Genomic DNA, 25,079 nt, shown 5'->3' on the forward strand with positions numbered 1-25,079 from the left:
ATCCATTGATTGTGAAGAGAAGAGATATCACACCATAGTAATATTCAAAGATATGGTTCAACAATGAATATCAAGTCTCATGATACTCACCATAACTCACAGTTATCAAGTAAGGTATGTGCACTAGCATCAAGTCACATGTTGCCTACCATACTGATAATGATTCATGGCATGTCCACGAATATTATGTTCATAATATTCACCATGAAGATCTCTATCATAATTATGGTTTATTTAATGATATCAACCAACTAATATCTACCATAATGTCTCAGAGATATATATACTATCATGACATGTCCACAGATATCAAGTCACATGATATCCATCAAGATAGATAAATTGATAATTGTAAAATCGTCACCTTACAATATCAATTTGAAACAAGTGTTCATTATTGAAAAGTCGTCACCCTTTGTAATGTACCCTTCTCATTGATGACCTTCCAGTGGTCCATTAGCCTATTCCTGAGACCCGTAGGCTAGGTGGAAGGAAGAATGAGGGTCCAACATTGATGAAGCAAGGACTTACTATTTTTAGTAAGTCAGGGAATGGCTATTTTGGTGACACTGTCCTACTGAGCTTTCTGTGCTCTGTCACTAGGCGTGAAGATCATGCTTTTCGGAGCATTAGCTCTTGACTTACTATTTTTAGTAAGTGGCAGTATGGCATAATTCTATGTCTGGCAGTGGACAGGTTCCTGATCTTGCAACAATTCAGTGGTCTTGCTGGCTCAGTTTCATCTTGGTTTTGACAGTAATCAGTACGAGAGTCATATGTAACGCAATTAAATATTATTTCCTTATCCTAAGGTTTAATATTTAATTAATCTGAATAATTGCTACTGATTTATGGAATTTGGGATTAATGTCTATTATCTCCTAAGTTTGGCAAAATTCATGTGTACTAAGGGATATCGAAATTACTTAGAGGAATATTATTTTTATTGCATCTCTAATATTTGCCAAAGTGTTTAACGTGGGTCCATGCCTTTGGCATGAAGTTTGACTTGTGGGAAATGGCCCTACACTTGGGGTCCACATGAGGTGAAATGAAATGCAAATGAAAGGAGTTGAGTTTGAAGGAATTTGCATTTGGATTTGATGGTGAGAAGTTATAAATAAGAGCCTTGGGCTCCCATTTGCTTCATCTTGAAAATTGATAATGTTATGCTGTCGGTTTGGCGACAGAACTTGAGGCTTCGGAGTGCGTCTCCCTAGTGCTTCCCGGTTTCGTACTTGAAACATAGTACCTAGCTACGTGTTGTATTCTACTACATTCTCAGAGCTTGCCTTAGACATTTTTGGTGTTGAAGTGATTCTGGAGACTTGTTGGTTTGCCTGTGGTTGAAGTACCTTTTCGATCATACTCTCTGTTGAAGCGACTGACGGTTATGGGTATCATCTCTTTCTTCCTTCCCAGCACTGGCGATATACTTTCTGAGTTTATAGCATGTTTGTTTGAGTTTTGAATTTTCTAAGCTAAATCGAAACTCTCAGGCTTAGCGTGGTTTTTTTGTTTGCATTGGGATGCATGCCAAATTAATGAGGGGTTTTTGGTAACATGGTTTTGGTTAGTTGTTGTTGCACGAGATATATTGTGGGATTGGGACTGGTTTGAAGTGATTTGGATGTATATTGAGGAAGTTATGAGTTTTTTAGCATTTTCATAGGCTGCTAATTTGTAATTCCAGCTTGCAGATTGGTTTTAGCAGAAATTCATGTTCACATTGTTATAATCTGCATTACTCTCCTTCTCTTATCTCTGTTTTTGTAAGGTTAAGTAGTAGTACTACTAACCAGTTCTGCTTTGTAATTCTCATCCCACTAAAAAAGTGGAAGAGGCTGGCTTGCCGCCTACTTTCAAGCAAGTTTGTAATTTCAGTCCTCCCACTGCATAAGTGGTCGAGTGATAGTTACATGTAATGGTCCTCCCGCTGCATAAGCGGTCGAGTTGAGGTTGATATGTAATTGCAGTCCTCTCGCTGAAATATTGTGATTGAGTGATTCTTATTTTGTGTATCTTACTTGGCTGGTTCACTGCCAAGTTTCCTTGTTTTCCCGTTGGATAAGCAGAAGGGGCCGGCTTGCTGCCCGAGCATTGCATTGCATTTCAGTTTCTTAAGCTAATGATCCCCTCAACACCGTATGCTCTCACCTTCCCACATTGGGCACTTGGTGATCAGAAAGTGAAAGAGTTACTTTCCCAGCATGTTTCAGTTTATGATTTCTAACCTTAATGGGTTAATTTCTTCTTGATGTTCATTGTTGGCCTTAAAAATAAATAAAAAAATAACTGGCATATTACACCCTTCAATAATGTTCACAGGGGGCCCATGAAGTCATGGAGTCACACACATGACAAAAAGAGTTTACACATTAAACATCTTAAATATATTAGTATATCAGAATAAATGAGACTATCTCAAAATTAAATAACATTTTCAACCATACCAAGTTTATCTCTAGAGTGTTCAACCTTGATCGTGAAGAGAGGCTTGGTAAGAATGTCTACAATCTGATCACCTGTACTAATATAATTCAGTCGGATCACATTCCTTTCGACCATATCTCGAACATAGTGATAAGGAATCTCAATGTGTTTGAAATACTGGATTCATTGAAAGCTTGATGCAACTCTGATTGTCACAATAGATGACAGTAGGATTTAAGGGCTGACCAAACAGTCCTAAAAGCAATTTTCGAAGCCATACTGCTTCTTTGGCTCCCATGGAGGCTGCAATGTATTCAACTTCTGTAGAACTCTAAGCAACTGAAGACTGTTTTCTACATATCCTTGAGATCATTCCTGATCCTAAACTGAAGCAACATCCCGATGTGCTTTTCCTGTCAACTACGCTTCCAGCCCAATCAGAATCAGTGAATCCATGTAGGTCAAGGTCTATATGTTTATATTTCAGACCAAAACCAATAGTTCCTCGAAGATATCTCAGAATATGCTTTGCAACAACAAGATGTATTTCCCTAGGTTCATACATGAACTGACTTAGTGCAGTAACAGCATAACATATATCAGGTCTTGTGTTTACCAAATACATCAGAGATCCAATAATCTGTCTGTAGAGGGTAGGATCTGCAAACTCTGATTCTGCAGCTGCTTCCTTTAGCTTGTGCAGATTTGTCTCCATAGGTCTGGTCATGGATCTACAATCCATCATTCCAAATCTCTTGAGTATATCAATGGTGTATTTTCCTTGATTAAGGATTATACCATCTGCCTGCTGCCAAACTTCCAATCCAAGGAAGTAGTGAAGAATTCCTAAATCTTTCATATCAAACTCAAAGGCTAATTCTTTCTTACATCGAGAAATGCAATTATCCTCTCCTGTGATTAGTCGATCAGCAACATAAAGAATAAGAATTAATAATTCACCATTGATTACCTTGTAGTAGAGATTTGGATCTACTTCATTCTTGGAAAACCCTCATTCCAAGAGATAGTGATCAATTCTTTCATACCATGCTCTGGGGGCCTTTTTCAGTCCATATAGAGCTTTCTTTAATCTGCAAACATGTAATTCAGCCTTATGAATCACAAAACCTTCCGGTTGCTCCAAATAAACTTCTTTAATCTTACCATTCAGAAAAGCAGTCATCCATTTGATGGACTTTCCATCCTTTAGATGCTACAATAGCCAAAACTACTCGGACAGAAGTGTATTTGGCAACAGGAGCAAATGTCTCTTCATAGTCAATACCTTCTTTCTATGAGAAACCTCTGGCAACAAACCTTGCTTTGTGTTTCTCAATGCTGCCATCTGCTGCATGTTTGATTTTGAAGAGCCATTTAGAAGATACCACAGATTTGCCTTTAGGCCTAGGCACAATATCCCAGACATCATTTTTCAGAATTGACTGATAGTCTTCTGACATAGCATATTTCCAACCTTGATGCTTGAGAGCATCTCCAACACAAGAAGGTTCTGCATCAATGATCTCACTCATCGAGGCAGTATAACTGGAAAATAGGTTAGGTCTCTTACTTTCTCTAAAGATCCCCTTTGGAGCAGCATAATTTTCAACTTCTTGAAGCATCTTTTTAGCCCAAAGTGGTCTCTTCCTAGTTTTGGGATAATGTGCTTCTAAAGGTAAGTCTTGAACTTCATGCTCAACGTTTTCAGGGGTCTCCCTCTGAATCTCAGGGGTGGAATCCTCATCCATGCTTGTAGGAGGATCTTGGTGTTCTGATTCCTTAGAGCTTTTGGAATGCTCTGTCTTCTTCAAAGATGACATCTCTGCTTAGTTCAATTTGCCTTTGACCAGGTATGTATACTCTGTAAGCCATAGAGGTTTCACTGTACCCAACAAATATCCCTTTCTTTCTAGAAGGTTCTAACTTTGATATCTTTTCTTTGGGGGCATGAATATAGACTGGACACCAAAAGATCCTGAGATGACTTATGTTAGGTTTGTTACAAGTAAAGGCTTCTTCAAGGGTTTTATTATCAAGAAGAGAATGAGGACATCAATTTTGAATGTACACAGCTGTCCTAGATGCTTCAGCCCAAAATGAGGTTTCTATATTTTGGTCAAACAACGTAGCCCTAGCAACTTCTACTACAGACCTATTCTTTCTTTCAGCTACCCCATTTTGTTTTGGGTTATAAGGTACAGTTAACTCCCTCTTAATCCCAGCATTTATTCAATAATCTTTAAACATATCAGAAGTGTATTCCCCCCCATTGTCTGTTCTTAAGGTTATGATTTTCTCATCTGTCATGTTTTCTGCAAGAGCTTTGAATTCCTTAAATTTAGAAAGGATTTCTTCAGACTTTTTGTACCTCAAAAAATATATCCAGGTCTTCCTAAAGAATAATCATCTACAAATATTACATAATATAAAAATCCCCCTAAGGAGGGTACAGACATGGGTCCACATAAATCATAATGAACTAATTCTAGTACATTTTTGGATTTACTGTTGCTAGAATTGAAAGACCCTTTAGTATTCTTTCCCAAGGCACACCCCTTGCAGGCTCCTTCAAAACTTTGACTTAGCTTGGGTAAGCCAATCACCATCTTCTCTCTCTTAGGTAGGGCATGGAAATGAAGGTGCCATAATCTTCTGTGCCAAAGTTCATTCGAATCTGGAGTCTCATGAATCAAGGTTTGAGGTGGAGTGGTGCAAAGTCTACAGAGGCTCCCTTGTCTTAGTCCAATGGTGTGGGCTTTCTTGATGGTGGAGTTCTTTGGCCAAGCAAGTACCTTTCCTTCCATAAAGGTTAATCTGTAACCCTTATCTTCCAGTGCAGAAACTGAGACAAGGTTTCTCTTTACACCAGGTACAAATAGAACTCCAGTCAGCTGTAGGGATATGCCTGACTTTATGTTGATATTGCAGGTTCCTATTCCAATAACTGGATAATTTGAGTCATCACCAATTGTCACTTCTTCATTTGAATTTTCCACAAGTGTATCTAGGTGCTCACGAAATCCAGTGATGTGTCGAGATGCTCCACTGTCAATCACTCATGTGTTGGAATTGGAGGTGACTTGACTAGAGAGGGCTGAGTAAAAGACTAGTTTCTCAGAATCACTCCCTTTCTTAATTTCTACCATTGAAGCCTGTTGCTTGATCCTGTCTGGACACTTCATTGCATAGTGCCCATATTGGTCACATCTGAAACATTGTACTTCAGAAATGTCTCTCTTCTTCTTTGAAGACCTCTTTCCATTTGAGCCGTTGTCCCTCTTTCTCTTAAAGTTATTCTTCTTTCCTTTCTCGTGGGAATTAGAGTTTAGAATTTGAATGTCTTCATTACCATTGTTTTGTTTTATTCCTCTTGTGACAAGCCGAGATTCCTCTTGAATGCAATCGGTTTTCAATCTATCAAACTTAGGAAATTTAGAACAAGCACCGATTCCTTGAATGAACGATTCCCATGAGGTAGGAAGTCCATTTAGGGCCATCATAGCAAGTTATTTGTTGTCTACTAGATGTTCAATAGTGGATAGTTGATCCCTAAGCTCAGTGATCCTCAAGAAATAGGATGTAACTGTCTCTCCTTTATTCATCTTTATATGGTGTAGTTGATTCTTTAAGGTGAGAGCCCTGCTAGAGTTGTTGATTTCATAAATGTCTACTAGGGCTTTGAACATCTGAAAAATTGTCTCATATTTAGAAATAACTGGCACAATGTGGTCTCTCACTGAATCCACAATTATCTTAAGAGCCTTCTCACTATCCTTGCTCCACTGAATTTTCTCTGTATCATCAGAGGGTTCAGGAATTTCACTTTTGACATGGGAGTCAATTTTATTTTCTTTCAAAACAAGCATGATCTTGAATTTCCAAGATACAAAATTTGATGCCCCATCTAATCGATCTTCAAACCTAACTCTGGTTGCCATTAGGATTATAGGAATGTGATCTACTAAGGGTCGGGTGAAAGTCTATAAGATCGTTACAGAATTTAATTTGATCTTCCTTAACTTCGCTCTGATACCATGTTAAATCTATTCAAATTCTGTGATCAAGAAGATAGAAGAGATGGAGATATAACCTGAAAGTTGTATTTGAACTGCTGTAGTGTGAATTGAAGGATGTACAACACTTATTGATTTCGGTGTGCTCATCCTCCTCATTGTATGAATGTTATATATGTGAATGAGGGGTTACGTAGTGAAGAGATATGTCTTCCCAAGTGGGAAGACACATCTCTTCCCTACGTACCACTCACCACAGCACGTTAACAAGAATTAAGGATCATTTACTTGACCGATCGTGAGGAGCGCAATTTATTAAGAATCGCTTAATCACAACCCGATAACATGAAACGGTGTAACCAATGGCAAATACAATAATTCAATTTTGATTTATTCATTATTTGTTAACGTATATACTAATAGTTAATCTATTATTATACATGTTAACATGTAATCAAATTTATGCATCGGAATCATGAAATTGCACGACCGACATAACAAGAATTAACAGTTGTGAGGTGTTTTGGTTTTTAAAAAAAGGGAATTATCACTTTCGAATTTAATATATAAATAAATATGTATTACTATTTATATATGTGTGTGTGTGTGTGTGTATTTTAAATTAGCAATATGAAGAGAATGTTAAACTTGACTGGATATAATCGTAAATGATTTTGTGAAAACAAAGGCTATAGGAATAATCATCAATTATGTTAGTCGAAATGATTTTAATTTGGAAAGTATTATTTTGATTTAAATATTGAATTTAGTTTTCAAATGTATTTTAAATATTATTTTCATTAATTTGAAATTGGAATTCAAATGGTATTTGTTATAGCCAAATTGGCTTAAATTGAAATGATTATATATTTGTTTTTAAATGATGGTTTATTTAGGCAACGAGTTGTTGTTATTCTTTAAGGATATATGTTTTTAAATCAAGCATTGCTCAAGACTATTTGGGGTGTATGTTTACTTAGACCCTTTCTTTATGCGTTATTCCTTGTTGAGGTATTTTTTATCATGGAAAAGTCAATTTTTGAAAGAGCTGCAATTAGAGAATGTTAGTTTTTAATTATATTTGGAGTAATCGTTATGATTCCTTAACATGGATGAGTTTAGAGTGCAAGTGTATTCGTTTGAGTTTATACTCTGCTTGGTAGATTTTTGGTGCTGATTTGTAAGAGTCATTTCCGTGTCATGATGGCATGTTGTTGTATGTAAGTCTATCGTGCAAGTAGATTTGGTAAAATTTTGGTTGTGGTTGTAATTGTTGATACATGATAGCCTCGGTAAGATAAATGAAGTCTCTCATTCAATCATCTATCTCATCGATAGACTATGATAAGACTTCAGTTATCATTCCTTCATTTGATGATTATTCTTCGATTTACATATATATAACCTTGCATGCAAATTCTGATCAACATCCGGTTCTTAACCAATGCCTAACTACCGATTAATATCGGTTGCAAATCGTAAAGCACAGAATACCGATTGGTATCGGTTTTACTTGTTAATTATATGCACACTGATTGGTATCGGTTAAACTTGTTAATTATATGCACACCGATTGGTATTGGTTAAACGCGATTATGGTTGAAGAGGTGAGATCAAGTAACATCTTGATCGGTCATGTCTAATAGACATGACCGGTCAAGGTATTGCTTGATCCTCCTTATTGGCATATATATATATATATATATATATATATATATATATATCGATCGGTGATTGTGAGAAGAACATCGAAAATTATAAATGCTCCTTCTCCATCTGCAACATACTAGATAATAATCAGATTTATTATATTGTGAATTAACATATACTTGAAAATAAAAATAACCTTGAATATAACTTGCACCTTGAATTGAAAATTGAAATACATTTGCATGGTATCAGAGCCAAGTTAATTCGAACCTGAGACTATTCAATTTTGTGGAAAATTCAAGTCAAGCATATATTCAACATCACATTTTTCAAATGGCTAGCACTATCAGATTCGAAGATAGACTCGGAGGAGGCGATGACTTCTAAGCATGGAAGTTCAGAATTAAGATGATTCCAAGAGAAAATAAAGTTGAATCATTTGTAAAAACTGATACTACAGAACCTGAGACTGAACCTGACAAAGCAACTTGGATAGAGGGAAATGAAAAGGCCATCAAAATCATAGTTGATGGGGTGAGGAATAATATTATGCCCATCATAAAGAAACATGAAACGGCCTACAACATGTTCAAAGCACTTGAAGATGCATTTGAGATATCCAATGCAAGTAGAACCTTGGCTTTAAAGAGAGAAATAAATCATATAGCTATGATCAAAGGGGAGTCAGTCAATGCCTACTTCATGCGGATATCAGCCCTAAGGGATGAGCTAGCAACCCTTGGATATGAGATCCAAAGAAAAGAATTAACACTCATTGCTCTAGATGGGTTGCCTAGTATATGGGAAACATTCGTCCAAGGCATCAGTGCAAGGGATAAATTTCCAAAGTTTGAAAGGCTAAAGGCAAACTGTCTCCAAGAAGAATCAACGTTAAATAAGAAAGGGATCAAACAAAAGAATATAGATGAAGATCTTCAAGTCCTAAATACAAACTCCAATAAGAAAAGCAAGCAGAAACAATTTAGGAAGAGGAAAGGTCGTCATGGCAAGAACACCTTCAAGAAAGATCTTTCATAGATTCAATGTTACAGATGTGACAAAGTTGGACACTATGTTGCCAAATGTCCGGAAAGAGCCAAACAACAAGCTACATTTGCCAAAGCAAGAAAATTTAAAGGGGAAGATGACTCCGAGAAGTATGTACTCTACTCAGCACTTACAAACCAAGCATCAAACAAGGTTAACTCCTGGGTGATCGATAGTGGCCATCCAGACACATTACAGGGTTTAGAGAAGTGCTAGACTCCATGATAGAGGAGAATGATGAGGAAGTGACTATCGGAGATAACTCCACACATCTAGTCAGAGGAGTTGGAACCTGCACCATCAAACTGAAGCCAGACATATCATTGCAACTTAAAGGAGTACTACATGTCCCAGGCATCAAGAGAAATCTAGTCTCCATATCAGCACTAGAGGATAATGGGTACAGAGTGACCTTCATGGACAACAGAGTGTTGGCTTGGCCAAAGAATTCATCTATCAAGAAAGCTAAAACCATTGGTCAAAGACAAGGCTACTTGTATGAGTTGTGCACAGAGCCCAACATAGCCCTAATCCATGAAACTACAGATGCTAATGAAGTTTGGCATAGAAGACTAGGTCACCTGAATTTTAGAGCTTTATCATCAATGGGAAACCTTGTCACAGGCCTACCTAAGTTAAAGCAATATCATTCAGGGGCATGCAAGGGATGTGCCCTAGGTAAAAATGCTAAGGGTGTTTTTCAAAATAGTACTAGGAAAACAAGCAAAGTTTTAGAGTTAGTTCATTCTGATGTATGTGGACCTATGTCCGTACCTTCTTTAGGGGGATTTTTGTATTATGTAATATTTGTTGATGACTACTCTAGGAAAACTTGGATCTACTTTCTAAAATGTAAAGAATCAAAAGAGATCCTTAATAGGTTTAAGGAATTTAAATCACTAACAGAAAACTACTCAGGAAATAAAATTAAAACCTTAAGAACTGACAATGGGGGGGAATACACCTCAGATTTGTTTAAAGATTTTTGTAAAAATGTTGGGATTAAGAGGGAGCTTACTATACCTTATAATCCTCAACAAAATGGGGTAGCTGAGAGGATAAATAGGACAATTGTAGAAGCTGCCAAAGCCATGATTCTTGATCAGAATCTAAATACCAATCTTTGGGCAGAAGCAACCAGCACTATTGTATATATACAAAATAGATGTCCTCACTCCCATCTTGAAGATAAAACCCCTGAGGAAGTCTTTACTAAAACAAAGCCAGATATCAACCACCTTAGAATATTTAGGTGTCCTGTCTATATTCATGTACCTAAGGAGAAAAGATTAAAATTAGAACCTTCTGGAAAAAGGGGAATACTTGTAGGATATAGTGAAACTTCCAAGGCCTACAGAATCTATGTACCTGGTCAGAGGAATATTGAACTGAGTAGGGATGTAATCTTTGAAGAAGACATAGCCTTCAAAAGAGCCCAAAGCTCAATAGAACCTGAAGTCTATGTCCCTACCCCTAGCATAGATGAAGACCCTACTCCTGAGCTTCAGAGGGAGAGTATTGAGGAAAATGAAGTTGAAACTCAAAACTCACCTAGAGAAAATTTCAAGAAAAGACCACTATGGGCCACCAAAACTGTAGAAGAAGCTCAGAAGTATGTTGCCCCTTCAGGAACCTTCAGAGAAAGCAAAAGGCCTAACAAACTTACCAACTATGTTGCTCTCATGAATGATCTTTCAAAAGTTGAACCTACTAATGTATCAGATGCACTTAAACATTAAGTATGGAAGAATTCCATGTCTGAGGAATACCAATCCATTATGAAAAATGATGTTTGGGAGATTGTTCCTAGGCCAGCTAGAAAATTTGTTGTCACCTCCAAATAGCTCTTCAAAATCAAAACATACTGCAAATGGCAGCATTGAGAAACACAAGGCTAGATTTGTAGCCAAAGGGTTCTCACAAAAGGAAGGAATTGACTATGAAGAAACCTTTGCACCTATAGCCAGATATACTTCAGTAAGAACAGTCTTAGCCATTGCGGCAGCAAAAGGATGGAAAGTACATCAGATGGATGTAAAGACAGCATTTCTTAATGAAGAGATTCCACAAGAAGTATACCTAGAGCAACCTGAAGGGTTTGAGATTCATGATATAGAATCTCAGGGCTAGGCTTCTCAAAGAATGATACAGATCCAAATCTCTACTATAAACAAGACAAAGGTGATATGCTGATATTGATTTTGTATGTTGATGACTTGTTAATTACAGAGAAAGATCAACTCATAGATCAGTGTAAGAAAGACCTTGCTAAAGAATTTGACATGAAGGACTTGGGACTCCTTCATTACTTCCTAGGTTTGGAAGTATGGCAAAATTCTGATGACATTATACTAAACCAGGGTAAATATACCTTGGACATTTTGAAGAGATTTGGAATGCTAAACTGCAGACCCCTGACCTCTCCAATGGAAACAAACCTTCATAAACTTAAGGAAGCAGCAACAAAATCACAACCCTCAGATCCTACTCTATACAGGCAAATGATTGGGTCCCTGATGTATCTTGTAAATACGAGACTAGATATTTGTTATGCAGTTAATGCCTTGAGTCAGTTTATGTGTGAACCAAAGGAGATACACCTGGTAGCAGTAAAACATATCATGAGATATCTACAAGGTACCCTAAAACTTGGTCTCAAATATGAGAGAGTTGAACTAGATTTACACGGATTCACAGATTCAGATTGGGTTGGAAGTGTAACTGACAGGAAAAGCACCTCAGGATGTTGTTTCAGTTTAGGTTCAGCCATGATATCCTGGATTAGCAGAAAACAATCATCAGTGGCACAGAGTTCCACTGAGGCTGAATACATTGCAGCCTCCATGGCTGCTCGAGAGGTAGTATGGCTTAGGAAGCTACTTGTGGGGTTATTCGGTGAACCAATGAAGCCTACAATTATTCATTGCGACAACCAAAGTTGTATAAAACTTTCAGTGAATCCGGTGTTTCATGACAGATCCAAACATATTGAGATTCCATATCATTATGTACGAGACATGGTAGATAGGAATGTGATCCAATTGGAATACATTTGTACAGGAGATCAGACAGCAGATATTCTTACCAAACCACTTTCAAGGGTGAAAGTTGATCACTTCAAAAAAGGTCTTGGTATGATTGAAATTTAACTTGCTTTGTACTCTTATACTTATTAAGTTGTTTTATGTGTAAACTTCTTTGTCATGTTAGGACTTTTATGGGTTTAACCCCCTATGTTCATGTCTAAGAGGTGATGATCTCTCAAATAATGAACACTTGTATGTAGACATTATAAGGTGACGATCTTATGATGTTCAAACCAGTTATCATGTTGGATCTCTGGTATGCCATGGATGTGCCATGATTGTGTTGTGATAAAACATTTGGATAAAATGTTAGTGCACATACCACAACTTGGATAAGTTGAGAATTTAACTATTCTCATGTGCTTATTCTTAAAGTATTGTGTGTTTAGGCAATATTGATATCACGTTCTTAGGTGATATCTTGTCATCACAAATTGATGTGATGAACGTTTGTATCACGCATTTAGGTGATACTTCATGTCACGTGCTTAGGTGATGTGATTTCTTGTATCAGATGATTGATGATATTTCATGTCACATGTCTAGGTGATATGATCCCCTAGAGAGTAAGATTATGTATGGAATATTGACCATCATGAGAAATGTGATGCTAGATATGTTGTCTTTCATTTATCTTCCCTAGCTAAGAGGGAGTGTTGATACATGATAGCCTCGGTAAGATAAATGATTGAATGAGAGATAAATGAAGTCTCTCATTCAATCATCTATCTCATCGATAGACTATGATAAGACTTCATTTATCATTCCTTCATTTGATGATTATTCTTCGATTTATATATATATAACCTTGCATGCAAATTCTAATCAACATCCAGTTCTTAACCAATGCCTAACTAACGATTAATATCGGTTGCAAATCATAAAGCACAGAATACTGATTGTTATCGGTTTTACTTGTTAATTATATGCACACTGATTGGTATCGGTTTAACTTGTTAATTATATGCACACCGATTGGTATTGGTTAAACGCGATTATGGTTGAAGAGGTGCGATCAAGTAATATCTTGATCGGTCATATCTAATAGACATGACCGGTCAAGGTATTGCTTGATCCTCCTTATTGGCATATCTATCTATCTATCTATCTATCTATCTATCTATCTATCTATCTATCTATATATATATATATATATATATATATCGACCGGTGATTGTGAGAAGAACGTCGAAATTTATAAATGCTCCTTCTCCATCTGCAACATACCAGATAATAATCAGATTTATTATATTGTGAATTAACATATACTTGAAAAGAAAAATAACCTTGAATATAACTTGCACCTTGAATAGAAAATTGAAATACATTTACAGTAATTGCTTTATTTTGGGTTTTGGTCTTGTCTTGTGGATAGACCAGTTGTTTGTTTCACACCTCCAGTTGGTTTAACCTTGGTAGAGGGTTTGTAACTTTGTATAATCAATTTGTTCCTCAACTTTATTTTTTGAACTCCTTGTGTTAGTTGGCTTTTGTGATTTGCCTTGGGGTTCTTTGGAGGTTGTCTAGTGTCATAAGGAAGAGTGGCTTTCAAGTGGGGGCCGCGCCCAAAGAGGTTAGCAGGATAACCCATCGAAAGTTGTTTTAAATAAGTGATAACTAAATTAATTAACTGGGGTTGGGATTTCAAACACTAATCAAGATTAATTATGCCCCGCTCATGGTTGAGTGCTAGTACAGACTCAGGATGCAGTGGGAAGGTCTAGAATGGCAAACCAACTACCTTGTCTTCACAAAAGTTTTGTTGGGTCTGCATGAGTCATGGATGGGGGCCGAGGGTTCAAGAGAGGCTACCAGGATAAACCACGATGGGGATCGAGGGTTCGAGAGAGGCTACCAGGATAAACCAGGATGGGGATCGGGGCCTATGGAGGCCTGCCAGGATAACCTATACCAGCTATGCGATGACACCCTTCCTTTATGTTCACTAGTGTGTAGTCATGTGTTGACTTTACTTGGAGCACTCTTGTGAGAGACATATTAGTATGCTTGTCTTGTGAGAGTACCTGATGTTCATGTTAGACCATGTGATGTTTTGTTGTGGCTTGCTTGAGGGCCTTAGTACTATCTCCTAGCACGGAGGAGTGGTTCCTTTTTGGTCCACGTGGTCGAGTGGTAGTGCCACTTTCCATTGGGTATTTGGTTTGCGCCTTCTTGCGATGGATTAGCTTCGCAAGTGCTCCAGATGTTTCTCTTGGATTCATTTCATTCTATTGTTCCAGTTGGATTCTCTTGTTTTCTTGGATCATTTTTGTATCTCTTGGACCCTTACGTGGTCGGTTGTATCATTTGTTATAAGTATGCCTTCATGGCAGTTGTAATTTGATGTAATCATTATGTAATTTATATGTAACTTGATGTATAAGTGCAATTGTAATACTAAGTTATCCTTGAAATGTAAAAGAAATGTATTATGATGTGAGTTAGATGTTAGGAATTCTATCTTTAATTAAATCATTGTTGTAATATAATTGAATGTGTTAACATGAATGAAGTATAGTAATGTTATTGTCATCTCGTTCAAAGAATGAAACAATCATTGATTTGTATATTTAAGTTCTAATAGTTAAATGCATATCTTAAATGGATTAATTGACCTTAAGGAAAGATTAGTTTAATTAAGTAATTCACGTTGGGAAACCCTTTAAGAGTTTGTGTTAAGTCTTCCGCATGTGCAACTTCAATTGCAATGTTTATCTTTTACGTTAATGTGTTCGAAATTATTTTGCGCTCTTTTAGAGTGTTTGTAGTTGTTTCCTTTAGGGTTTCTTGCCGGGGCATTACAGATAGGGAGAGAGATAGGTCTAGAATTCAGGGCAGATAAAGCAAGTGAGATAGAGAGAGCAAGAGAATGCTGATAGAAGCCTACTGATTACTGAAATTTGACTAAGTTTGAAAATTTATAAGATCTTCTAAAACCTAGAATTTGCATTATAACTCCTAGAGATTTGAAACCACTCTCAAACATCCTACCAATATATACATGCATTATAACTCCTAGAGATTTGAAACCACTCTCAAACATCCTACCAATATATACATGCATTATAACTCCTACAGATTTGAAACCACTTTCAAACATCCTACCAATATATACATGAAATACAACTTAAAGTATAAGAAGTCTTTTTCCTTTCTTATACTTAATTGTTTTATTTCATCTATATTTTCTGATGAAGAGAATAAGACTGATTTGAAGAAAAAAAAAAGAGTAGATAATTTTTTGATGCATCTGGGCCTCTTTCTTTTATGCAGTTGAGTTTTTGCCAAAGACTCGCCGAGTTTTTGTGAAAAACTCGACAAGTTTTCTATGTGAATTTTTAGCTGAAAAACTTACTGAGCAAAAAAACTCGCTAGTTTTTAGAAACTCACCAAGTACTCTACGAGCCTTGCATCTATGTGCTTAAGTATTCTGATAATCTCCCTTTTTTCCAGCTCCCTTGCTTTACAATTGGCACTAACTTTCTAGGTTTGTGTCAGCCTGATCAAAAGGGGTAATTTGATGTTACCAATGGTTTAGTGGAGATATATGACACTTTCAAATATTATTCTGAATTCCAATTTGGTCTCCAAGATTCTTGGAGTGAGAGTCTATTTTTATTGAGTCACCCGAACGAGTTCATTTATCAGCTTCCATCAACGAGATCACTCCTACACAATCAGTTTTCGATTCCAATGCATTTTGACCATTGTGCTATTTGGGTATAATTGAGAGCTATATTTAATTATTTTCACTAAGGTTTCCATTTTAATTAAAATGAGTTATTGAGCACCTCAGTGGTATAGCTTGTTGGAAACAAAATGGAAAGTTTTAAATGATGAGAAGCTTACAAAAATCTTTTAAAAGTAAAATAATTCACTTTTTGGAGTTAAAATGCTTATTAAACTAATGAAGTGATTGTAAAAAGGAGTTTCTAGAAAGTTCTCAGTAAAGCTTATAAATAAGAGGCTTGAGAGCTCATTTGGTATGTTGAAGTTTATTCATTTTCTCTAATTGAGACCCTTGTGGTTCTCGAGATTGAACTTTGTTCATCTCAACCTTTGGAGGGTAAAACCCTCATGGGAAGATCAATGTTGGTGGTGAAAGATTCTACCCTAGTTGGTTGCAGGAGAAAACATTCAGGTTTTTTTCTTGGATTCATGAATGAAGATTGAGAAACTTGTAAGGTTTTTAGCAAAGACAAATTTCAGAGTTTGGAGTTTGATATTTTCAGGAAAGATTTGGATGCCAAGTTTGGTTGAGTTCAAGAGTTTAGAGGTTTGAAAGCCATGGCATTTGAAGCTTTTAATTTGTATGTTTGATCAGCTATTGTGCACACCAAGATTGGGAGCTGAAGTTGTTTGTTTTTGGGCAAATTGGATGCTGGATTTAGACAACATTACCATTCATTGCAGAACAGATTTAAGTGAAGATCGTGGGTTTGTCTTGCTGTTAGACATTTTCAGTTTGGGGCTAATTTGTGTTGCACCGGCTATTGTTTAAACATCTGATTTATCTCGCCTTCAATAACAGTGTGGAATTTGGTATGACTGCTGGACATTTGAAGGTGAACATTGCTGGTGAGGTGTGGGATTGTTGTAGGGTTTGGACGTTTTAATGAAACATATACCAGGCGTATGCCTCTGCTCAATATAGTCGCCACTTCTTGCATGACACTCTTGGTTTGAAAGGTCTAATAGACCCTCATATTGGTATATGATTGTAGCAGCAGTTGTGGGTTGGATACCTAGTGGTACGAAGTCATATTTTGTCCCTTGGCATGGAGGAGAATGATGTTATACAGTCCAATAAAGTCTGCTCCATATTCCTGAATCTAAATGCTGCTTCCCAAAAGTAGCGTGATTAACGAAGATCAATGAAAGAGGTCAGAAATACATTTGTCTATCTCTGTAATTTTTCTGCAATAGGTTTGTCAGATATTCTTGAATCTTCCATGTAACAGCAGCTTATTATTTTTAATTTTTTTGATGTATTCAGTGGTATTGTGGTTTCATTTCCATACATTGTGCAATGCTCATTAAGGTCTGAAAACCATTATAACTGAAAATAACAAACCTGTAAACAAGTATTTAATTATTCTCAGAAACATGCCAACTATTTGACAGAATGTCTAATGATTGAGTGTGGATAAAAGAGAAAATTTGAGCAAGATTCCTTAGGGGATCTTGCAATTCTACTCATGGTAGCATTTCATTTATATGGCATTGATGCAGGATGGCAAAAGCGTACACAGAATTCAATCACCCAGGCTTCAAATGAGAAAAACTTGGAAAAAATAAGGAAACTTAAAAAGCATGAAATATTATAAAAAAGGGGGAATATTTTGATTTTATTATATCATGTTAAATATACTGGCTAGAGATTAAATATAAACATATCATACAATAAAATGCCTATCACCAGAAAACTACATAGGGTTTAAAAAAGCTATTTTACTTTTACCTACAAAAGCTTTGTAAAAGCCACAAGGGCTGACCTTACAATAGTGATGTGTGCCACATAGACCACAGTCTACTAATTTAGTAGGGCAGACTTGTATTTTTCTCCTGAACTCTCACTAAGATTAATATATAAATAAATTAAAAATTTAAATGTGGCACAAGGCTTATTATTTTAGAGTCAGCTGTATTTTTCACCTAAAAAATTATTAGAGAATAAATTTAAAAAACCCTCACTAGCATTTACTATTCAACTTCTAAATAAATCTATTGGAAGTAAAACTTTAAAATTGAAAATTCTAGTCCCTGTGTTCTATATTCTTCTTCGTTTTAGTGTAAAAATAAGCCAGAAAGGGATATACATACATATATATATACATGGAAAAAACATGGACAAATCTCAGGGATGAGGAAAATGTGATGTCATGATTAATCCTGAATTTCTTGCGGGTAATGTGACCATGATTCCACTGATAAATTTAAACTACGTAGCAGGCCAGTATACCTTCTATAGAAATGGTGATGGTGTGTGTTCTATAGAAATAGTGACAGCGTGTATTCTACATATTATTTTTGTTCAAAGAAGCATGCCTGGTTGAAACAATGTGAATCCACTTACTTGAGTAATCCATGTAAGTCTTTTTCTGAAAGCATGCATTCCCTACAAAGGCCATCTGTTAAAAGATCTTCAGGAGTTTCAGTTCCTCGGACAGCAATGACAACACATTGCAAGTGGTGCACAACCACAACGAAGTATGCAGCTTCTCGTCTTGCCTGACAAAATTAAAAATAAGTTAATGAAGAAAAAATATTCGATAAGATGTTCCAACTGCCAACCATATACGAAAAGTCAAAATAAATACAATATAGCATCTAAAATTGAAGATAAACGGCATATATTCCAAAGTAAAATATTGTATCCTTAATGGATTATAAGAAAAATTCAAAATACAGCAATTCAAAAACTTAAACATTTTTACCCATCAAAACATAGCACTTATATTTGTACATCCGAAAACCAAAGGGATAACATCTCAAGACACCGACAAATTTATCTTACACAGGATTTAAGTCCATGTCATAGAAAACGGACAACAGCAGATCACAAGGGAGATTTCAATAATAAATCTCAACTGGATTTTCGTCCATGTCATAGAAGAGCAGCAGCAAATAACAAGGAAGATTTCAATAATAAATCATAATTATTTTTTTCTATCCTTGATCCAATACCCAATGCTTTCAGCAATTCTTTCCACAAAATGTGGGTACAACAACTAGAGCACTATTACATGAAGATATTAGCATCTCGGAAAGGTATGGAAAGAGTTAGGATTGTAGAGAAGAATAAAATGTGAAATAGAGCCACGCGGTTCCATTTTCACCACCAAAAAGGAAGCATATGACATAAATCAAGATATAAATAAAATAAACCCTAATGAATTGCATATAGATGAATCGGCTTTTCAGGCAAGACATTTTAAGAAATTTATGAAAGATAATCTGATTTTATTACTGATTAGAAGCAAGGCAAGGCATAAACTGTATGGATGGCCAAGAGAACCAAATAAAACCCTGAAGCACATACCTATATCATTCTGTGGCAAATCCAAAAACTGTATAACATTGTATCACCTAATGTATGTCCAATTAGTATTACCATGTGACTCAAACCTTTTCTAGTTTTAACTCTTCTGCTCCGTCAATCAGCAGAGGATGACAAGAGGCACAGTTAAAGTTTAGAAATTAAATTATTTTTATTTTATTGAATTTATCTCAATTCTATATTCTCATCTCATAAAAGTAAATTATGTCCATAACCTCATGACAACCAAAATGTACATGATCCTCTCTGTTTTGTTTGAAAACTCCAGCAAATAACTATACTATTAATGAGGTATTAAGACAAAAGTTAAAACAATTACCAGGGAACTATTTATCAATTAATTCTAGGCAATCAGCAGTGGTAGATTTTGAGATTTCTTTAATGAAAGTATTTTTGATTCACATAATAGTCTTCTACTTTTAGACTTCTTCCATGCTCTTTCTAACCCTAACCACTACATTCAATCTGATGTCTCTCAAGCTCAGAGATCCATCCCTTGATACTAAGAAAACTTCCTTCCAAGGAAGAGTAATGGTCTAATCCAGAAGCCCAAGCCTAGTCAACCCAAAACAATGCACTTCTCTGAGGCTATCTCAAGAAGGAAAAAAGATCTGCAAAGATGATCTCAGATGTTTCGTCTCCCAGTATGCAAAATGATCCATCCATAAACCAACATTCCATTCGCCAATGCAAATAGCTGTTATATTAAAAAGGAAACCCCACAAAAGTTGTCTTCTCTATAGAGACAGAATAGAGAATCTAGCTACTCACAAAACATAACCTCATCTGATGACTCATAGGAGCTTTCCCAAGAACAAAAACACCAAGGTACTGAGTCTAGGAGAGCTGGAAAGTAACAGATCTACTGATTTACTGATGATATTCAACAGTTACTTTCTTGCAGCTTTTGCTTCTAAGAAAGAAAAAGATCTTATATTTTAAGGAGGTCCTTGTTTTACAAAAAATTCTAGCTTGTTTATGAAACAATGGATCTCAACATTCAAGATCTTCCCAGCACAATGAATATGGTGATTACTACAAAGAATCTTCTTTGTGAAAAAATCATGTCATAGGAGAATGTATTGTGTTAACTAAGCCAACTGAACTCATTAAGAGTCGTCGCATCCTTAATTGTGCTAGAACAAGTGTCAATCATAGCCTGGACTAACCAATCCCTGACAAAATCATTATAGATAGGGGGCTTAGAGAATGGGAGCAGCCATGAGGTCATGAGAACATCCTTTTCAGATATAGATTGTACCATGAACATGGACAGTTGGCAAGGGTGTGCCCATCTGAACAATCACATAATCACTAGGAAATTTCTAAAGAGGATCCAAAAAGTGGGGCACAAGAGGACACACTAGGCACATGATGCAAGAGAGAACACAACCCCCTCTGCTGCAAACACAAAACTCAAAGCACATGAACAAAACATAGACTCTGTTTACATTTGATCTGCTAATTTGCAACAAAGAATTAAAATTTAATACCAAACAACTTGCAATACATTATTACAATTTGGCCTCTCCACGACCTTAGCCTTTCTCTGCATATCAAAATTTTAACAGCCTCCACACTTTCACACTCTCTATTCTCCCTTGGCTAGTTCTTCACTGCACAGCCTAACACTGACTCCCTTCTATGCTGTCTTCTCTCTACAGCCACACCTTTATCTCTTTGTGCACCCTCTCATTTCTCATGGGTCGCTTCTCCAGCACCTACACAACAACATACACTCATACAGGCCAATACCTACACTATGCAACCACTAACCAAACCTTCTTCATTGCGTAGGTCTGGTTCTTTATTCATGCTGCTCACACAATGGCATTCTTTTCTTATAAACCTATCACATTAAATGACACTGCAAACAAATTTCATGCCATCATAGACCTTTCATATGTTGTGCAGGCCCATCTTTCATATGCTGTGCAGGCCCCTTGATTTCTCTTTGTGCTAATTTTTATTGTATTTGTTAATATGCCCTTTTGTTTTCCATGCTTCACATTCCCTTCATGGACCGAGTTTATTTCTTCTTTTCTGGACCGTTTTCTTCAATCGATGTCTTTTTGCAAAATGTTATATCACTACAATTTGGTTTTACATTATCTCAATGGCTCAATTTCCCTTTCAAATCAACAGCTTCTTTGATGGATGTCAGTTTGGACTTTATTATTGCAATTGTTGCAAACGTTGTGAAGCCTTCTCATTATGTTGCACAACTCCCTTCCTCCATGAGTGGTTGGCCATGTTTTATCTCCCATATTGCAGCCATCATTAAAAACATCTGTCCAAATCGATTTGGCGTTTGGCATTCCATGAGAGCACATTTCATTTCGGCAGACTTGTCAACTACCAAATGCATTTGTTTGAAAGTTTCTAAAGCTTTTCCATTAGTTCCATTTTGTACATATCTGGCAACGAGTGCTCTATCTGTGCTTCCATATTTACATTTTCTGCCACAATTTGCATTTAAGACCAAGTTGAAGGGTAATACACACATTCACCTAAAGGCCATATTGCAACCTTAACCATGTTTACTTTCAACCAAATGAGGATGGATATTACCAAGTGTAGAAATTCCACCATTCTCATACACATGTATGTGGCTATTTGAATCAAGTATTACTTCACAAACACGTACCTATCATGAGCCGAAACTCTTCAAAGTTCAATGGAGAGAAGCTAACAAAACTGAGACAAACCAAAAATGAAGCAAATAAACTAAAAACAAATTATTTTTTTGGAGGTGCTAATTGCTTGTAAGCCCATGTGCTCCTGCATCAGACATGCCGGGAAGGAAATTTTTTTCGTAGAACTCACAAGATGGAGTGGAGTAGTTGGACTACTCTTTCTGGTTGCTAGCGACTTGTAGCGAACTCCGTCACTGGAGTAGACAGAGATAGCTTCTTCCTCCACCTCTTCCAGCACATAGCTAGGACCCTTGTCCTCCTCCACCTAGTGTTCACCAATCACCTCTTCACGCACGTGGATTCTCCTCCACCATAGATCATCCTCATCTGCCAAAGGCACTCTCCTCTCCCCTTCTCCTTCGTGGGATCCAGCCCACCACAAATTGACCACCTCCACCAAATCACACCAACAACATCCTATATTGCTTCTGCACACAAACACACCACCTTCTGACACCAATCTGCAAAATCCACTTGTACTCTCTCTAACTCCTACATGCTGATATGAAATATCTACTTGCACTCACTCATCCCTTTTTCATCTCTTTTTCACAAATCTCAAAAAAATCAATTACCACGTCAACTGCTCAGCATCCTCTTCTACTGCTACATCTTTATCACCTCTCGTTGTGACTGCAATTTCTTTAGGTAGCCAATCTTCTTTCTTATCTTCTTCACTCTAGATGAACAACTCACAATCTTCATCAGGTTCTCGATCAACCTCTTCCTTCTAAACTTTCACCTCTTCTACTAACTCAACCTACGGGGTATTTTCACATTCTCAGCTTTCAATCACCAACTGACAATCCTCCATGACCATGCTCTCACTTCTTTCTCTTTCTAGCTGCAACTGTCCTTTCTCAACATGAATCTCCACATCCCATAGCTCTCCTCCCAAAAATGCTGCAAAAACGAGATCGACACGGGCCTCCTCTCACACCCACATCATCCTCTTCTTCAAACTCATCCTCTCTCATACGCTGTAATCTTTCACCCACATTCACTTTTCTTCGTTGCTTCCAACTCTCAATCGATCAAGATTTCGCACAACTGCAACGATCCTTTCAAGCCCTCCACAACCACTTCACACTCTCAACTTTTGTGGGTTGTCCCTCTTAGCTCTCAACTGTTCAGTATTCCTACAACAATCCTCTCGAACCTTTGAAACAACTCTATCACTTCAGCTTCACCTACAAGTCCTAGTGTAGACTCTACACACTCAGGAAAAACAGCTCTAATACCAATTGATTTAAGAGAGAACACGCTCCCCTATGCTGCAAACACAAAACTCAAAGCACATGAACAAAACAGAGACTCTGTATTTACATTTGATCTCCTAATTTGCAACAAACAATTAAAATTTGATACCAAACAACTTGCAATACATTATTACAATTTAGCCTCTCTAGAGTCTTAGCCTTTCTTTGCATATCAAAATTTTAACACTATCTCCACACTCACACTCTCTATTCTCCCTTGGCTGGATCCTCAGTGCACAGCCTAACACAATGACTCCCTTCTATGTTGTTCTCTCTCTACAGCCACGCACCTTTATCTCTTTGTGTACCCTCTCATTTCTTATGGGTCGCTTCTCCACCACCTATGCAGCCACATACACTCCTACAGGCTGATACCTATACTATGCAGCCACTAACCAAATCTTCTTCATTGCACAGGTCTAGTTCTTCTTTATTCACATAGACCACAAAATGTCCCTCTTCTCTTATAAACCTACCACATTAAATAACACTGCAAACAAATTTTGAAATATCCCTAGCCAATTTTTTGAAATTTTTGATCAACTTAATTACAACAACTATATGAGTGATCAATTAGTTCTGAGAAAAAGTATTTGATTTGCTGAAGTAACCCTAACCAGAATGGCACCGTGTGGATGAGCATTGGTCAGAGGATCTTAGTTGCTTATGCAAAGAACTCTAACCAGTATGGCGCCGGGATGGCGAGCATTGGTCAGAGGATCTTAGTTGCTTATGCAAAGAACTCTAACCAGTATGGCGCCGGGATGGCGAGCATTGGTCAGAGGGTCCCTGAAATCTAGAACTGGAAGGAACTCAACGCCAAGTATGTGCTACCCACTCCAGACGGATAGGGGCTACCATATGACGGAGTGGAACTTAAATGCTTGAATTTAATTGATTGCAGAAATTAAAAAGACACTCGACATCCAGGATGTGCTTTCAATCCCAACAGGGAGAGGAGCTACCATAGGATGGAGGTAGATAAGATAAGTTTGGTTAGCTTGACAATTACAACCAAGATCACAGTTCAAGACTGCCAGTACTACTGGCCAGATTACAATCAAAAGAAATTCTTTCACAACTCCCCTTTTTGAAGAGAGTTTCTGATTCAACATAAATCTGCACATTCAACTGCGAACCCATGGATCACTGCCAACAACTCATTTCTTCCTCGTACGATCTTCTTTCCTCCGGAAACTAGTTGCAAAATGCCTTGGTGACATGGAAACCTGCGAAAGACTCAAACAACACTGCAAAACCCTCACAATGAAAAATGGCACGATTTCCAATGCATTTAAAATGGTACGGCTGGCTGCAAAATACGATTTGTCATTAAAATTAAATGCATGAACCAAACTTGCTGAAACCCTAGGAAATGCAACGCCTATGTGAGGCAAATGCAAAGAACTAATACCCACAATGCAATTTTTTTGTATTTTCTGGTTGTGAACAAAACATGAAATTAGTCGCGGGAATTCTAGATGCAGAAAACTGAATGAACTATAAGCCTAAATGATTACAATGAAAACTCTGATGATAAACTACGGCTAAATGCAATTACATAGAGAATATAAACACCCTAGTTGCTATCTTTCAAGCAAGAAGAGATGCCTATGCTAGAAGGCTTCCATTCCTTGAAGCATGTCCAGAGCCAGACGGCTGCCCAAATACAAATTCTGCCAAAAGATCCCTTCAATCCTCCCAAGACTCCAATAAATAGCTTCACTTGCCTCCTCAAAACCCTAATTCGATTTCCAAGGCAAACCCTAATCCCCTCCTCAACATGGCGCCATCACACCTAGCCAAAAAATCAATGAAATAATATAAAAATATCA

At 37.0% G+C, this 25,079-nt stretch overlaps 1 protein-coding gene across 2 annotated transcripts in view; it reads right to left on the reverse strand.

Annotated features, from left to right (window-relative positions):
* The window catches only part of LOC131061694 (uncharacterized), a 171,628-nt gene that overhangs the window by 33,008 nt on the left and 113,541 nt on the right, over positions 1-25,079 (reverse strand). For both annotated transcript variants that reach the window (XM_057995510.2, XM_057995511.2), the window contains exon 8: positions 18,306-18,460. In XM_057995510.2, the coding sequence (XP_057851493.2) occupies positions 18,306-18,460 (155 nt within the window). The remainder of the gene's footprint in view (positions 1-18,305; positions 18,461-25,079) is intronic.

This window comes from Cryptomeria japonica, chromosome 8, assembly GCF_030272615.1.
Source record: "Cryptomeria japonica chromosome 8, Sugi_1.0, whole genome shotgun sequence".
Classification (NCBI taxonomy): Eukaryota; Viridiplantae; Streptophyta; class Pinopsida; order Cupressales; family Cupressaceae; genus Cryptomeria; species Cryptomeria japonica.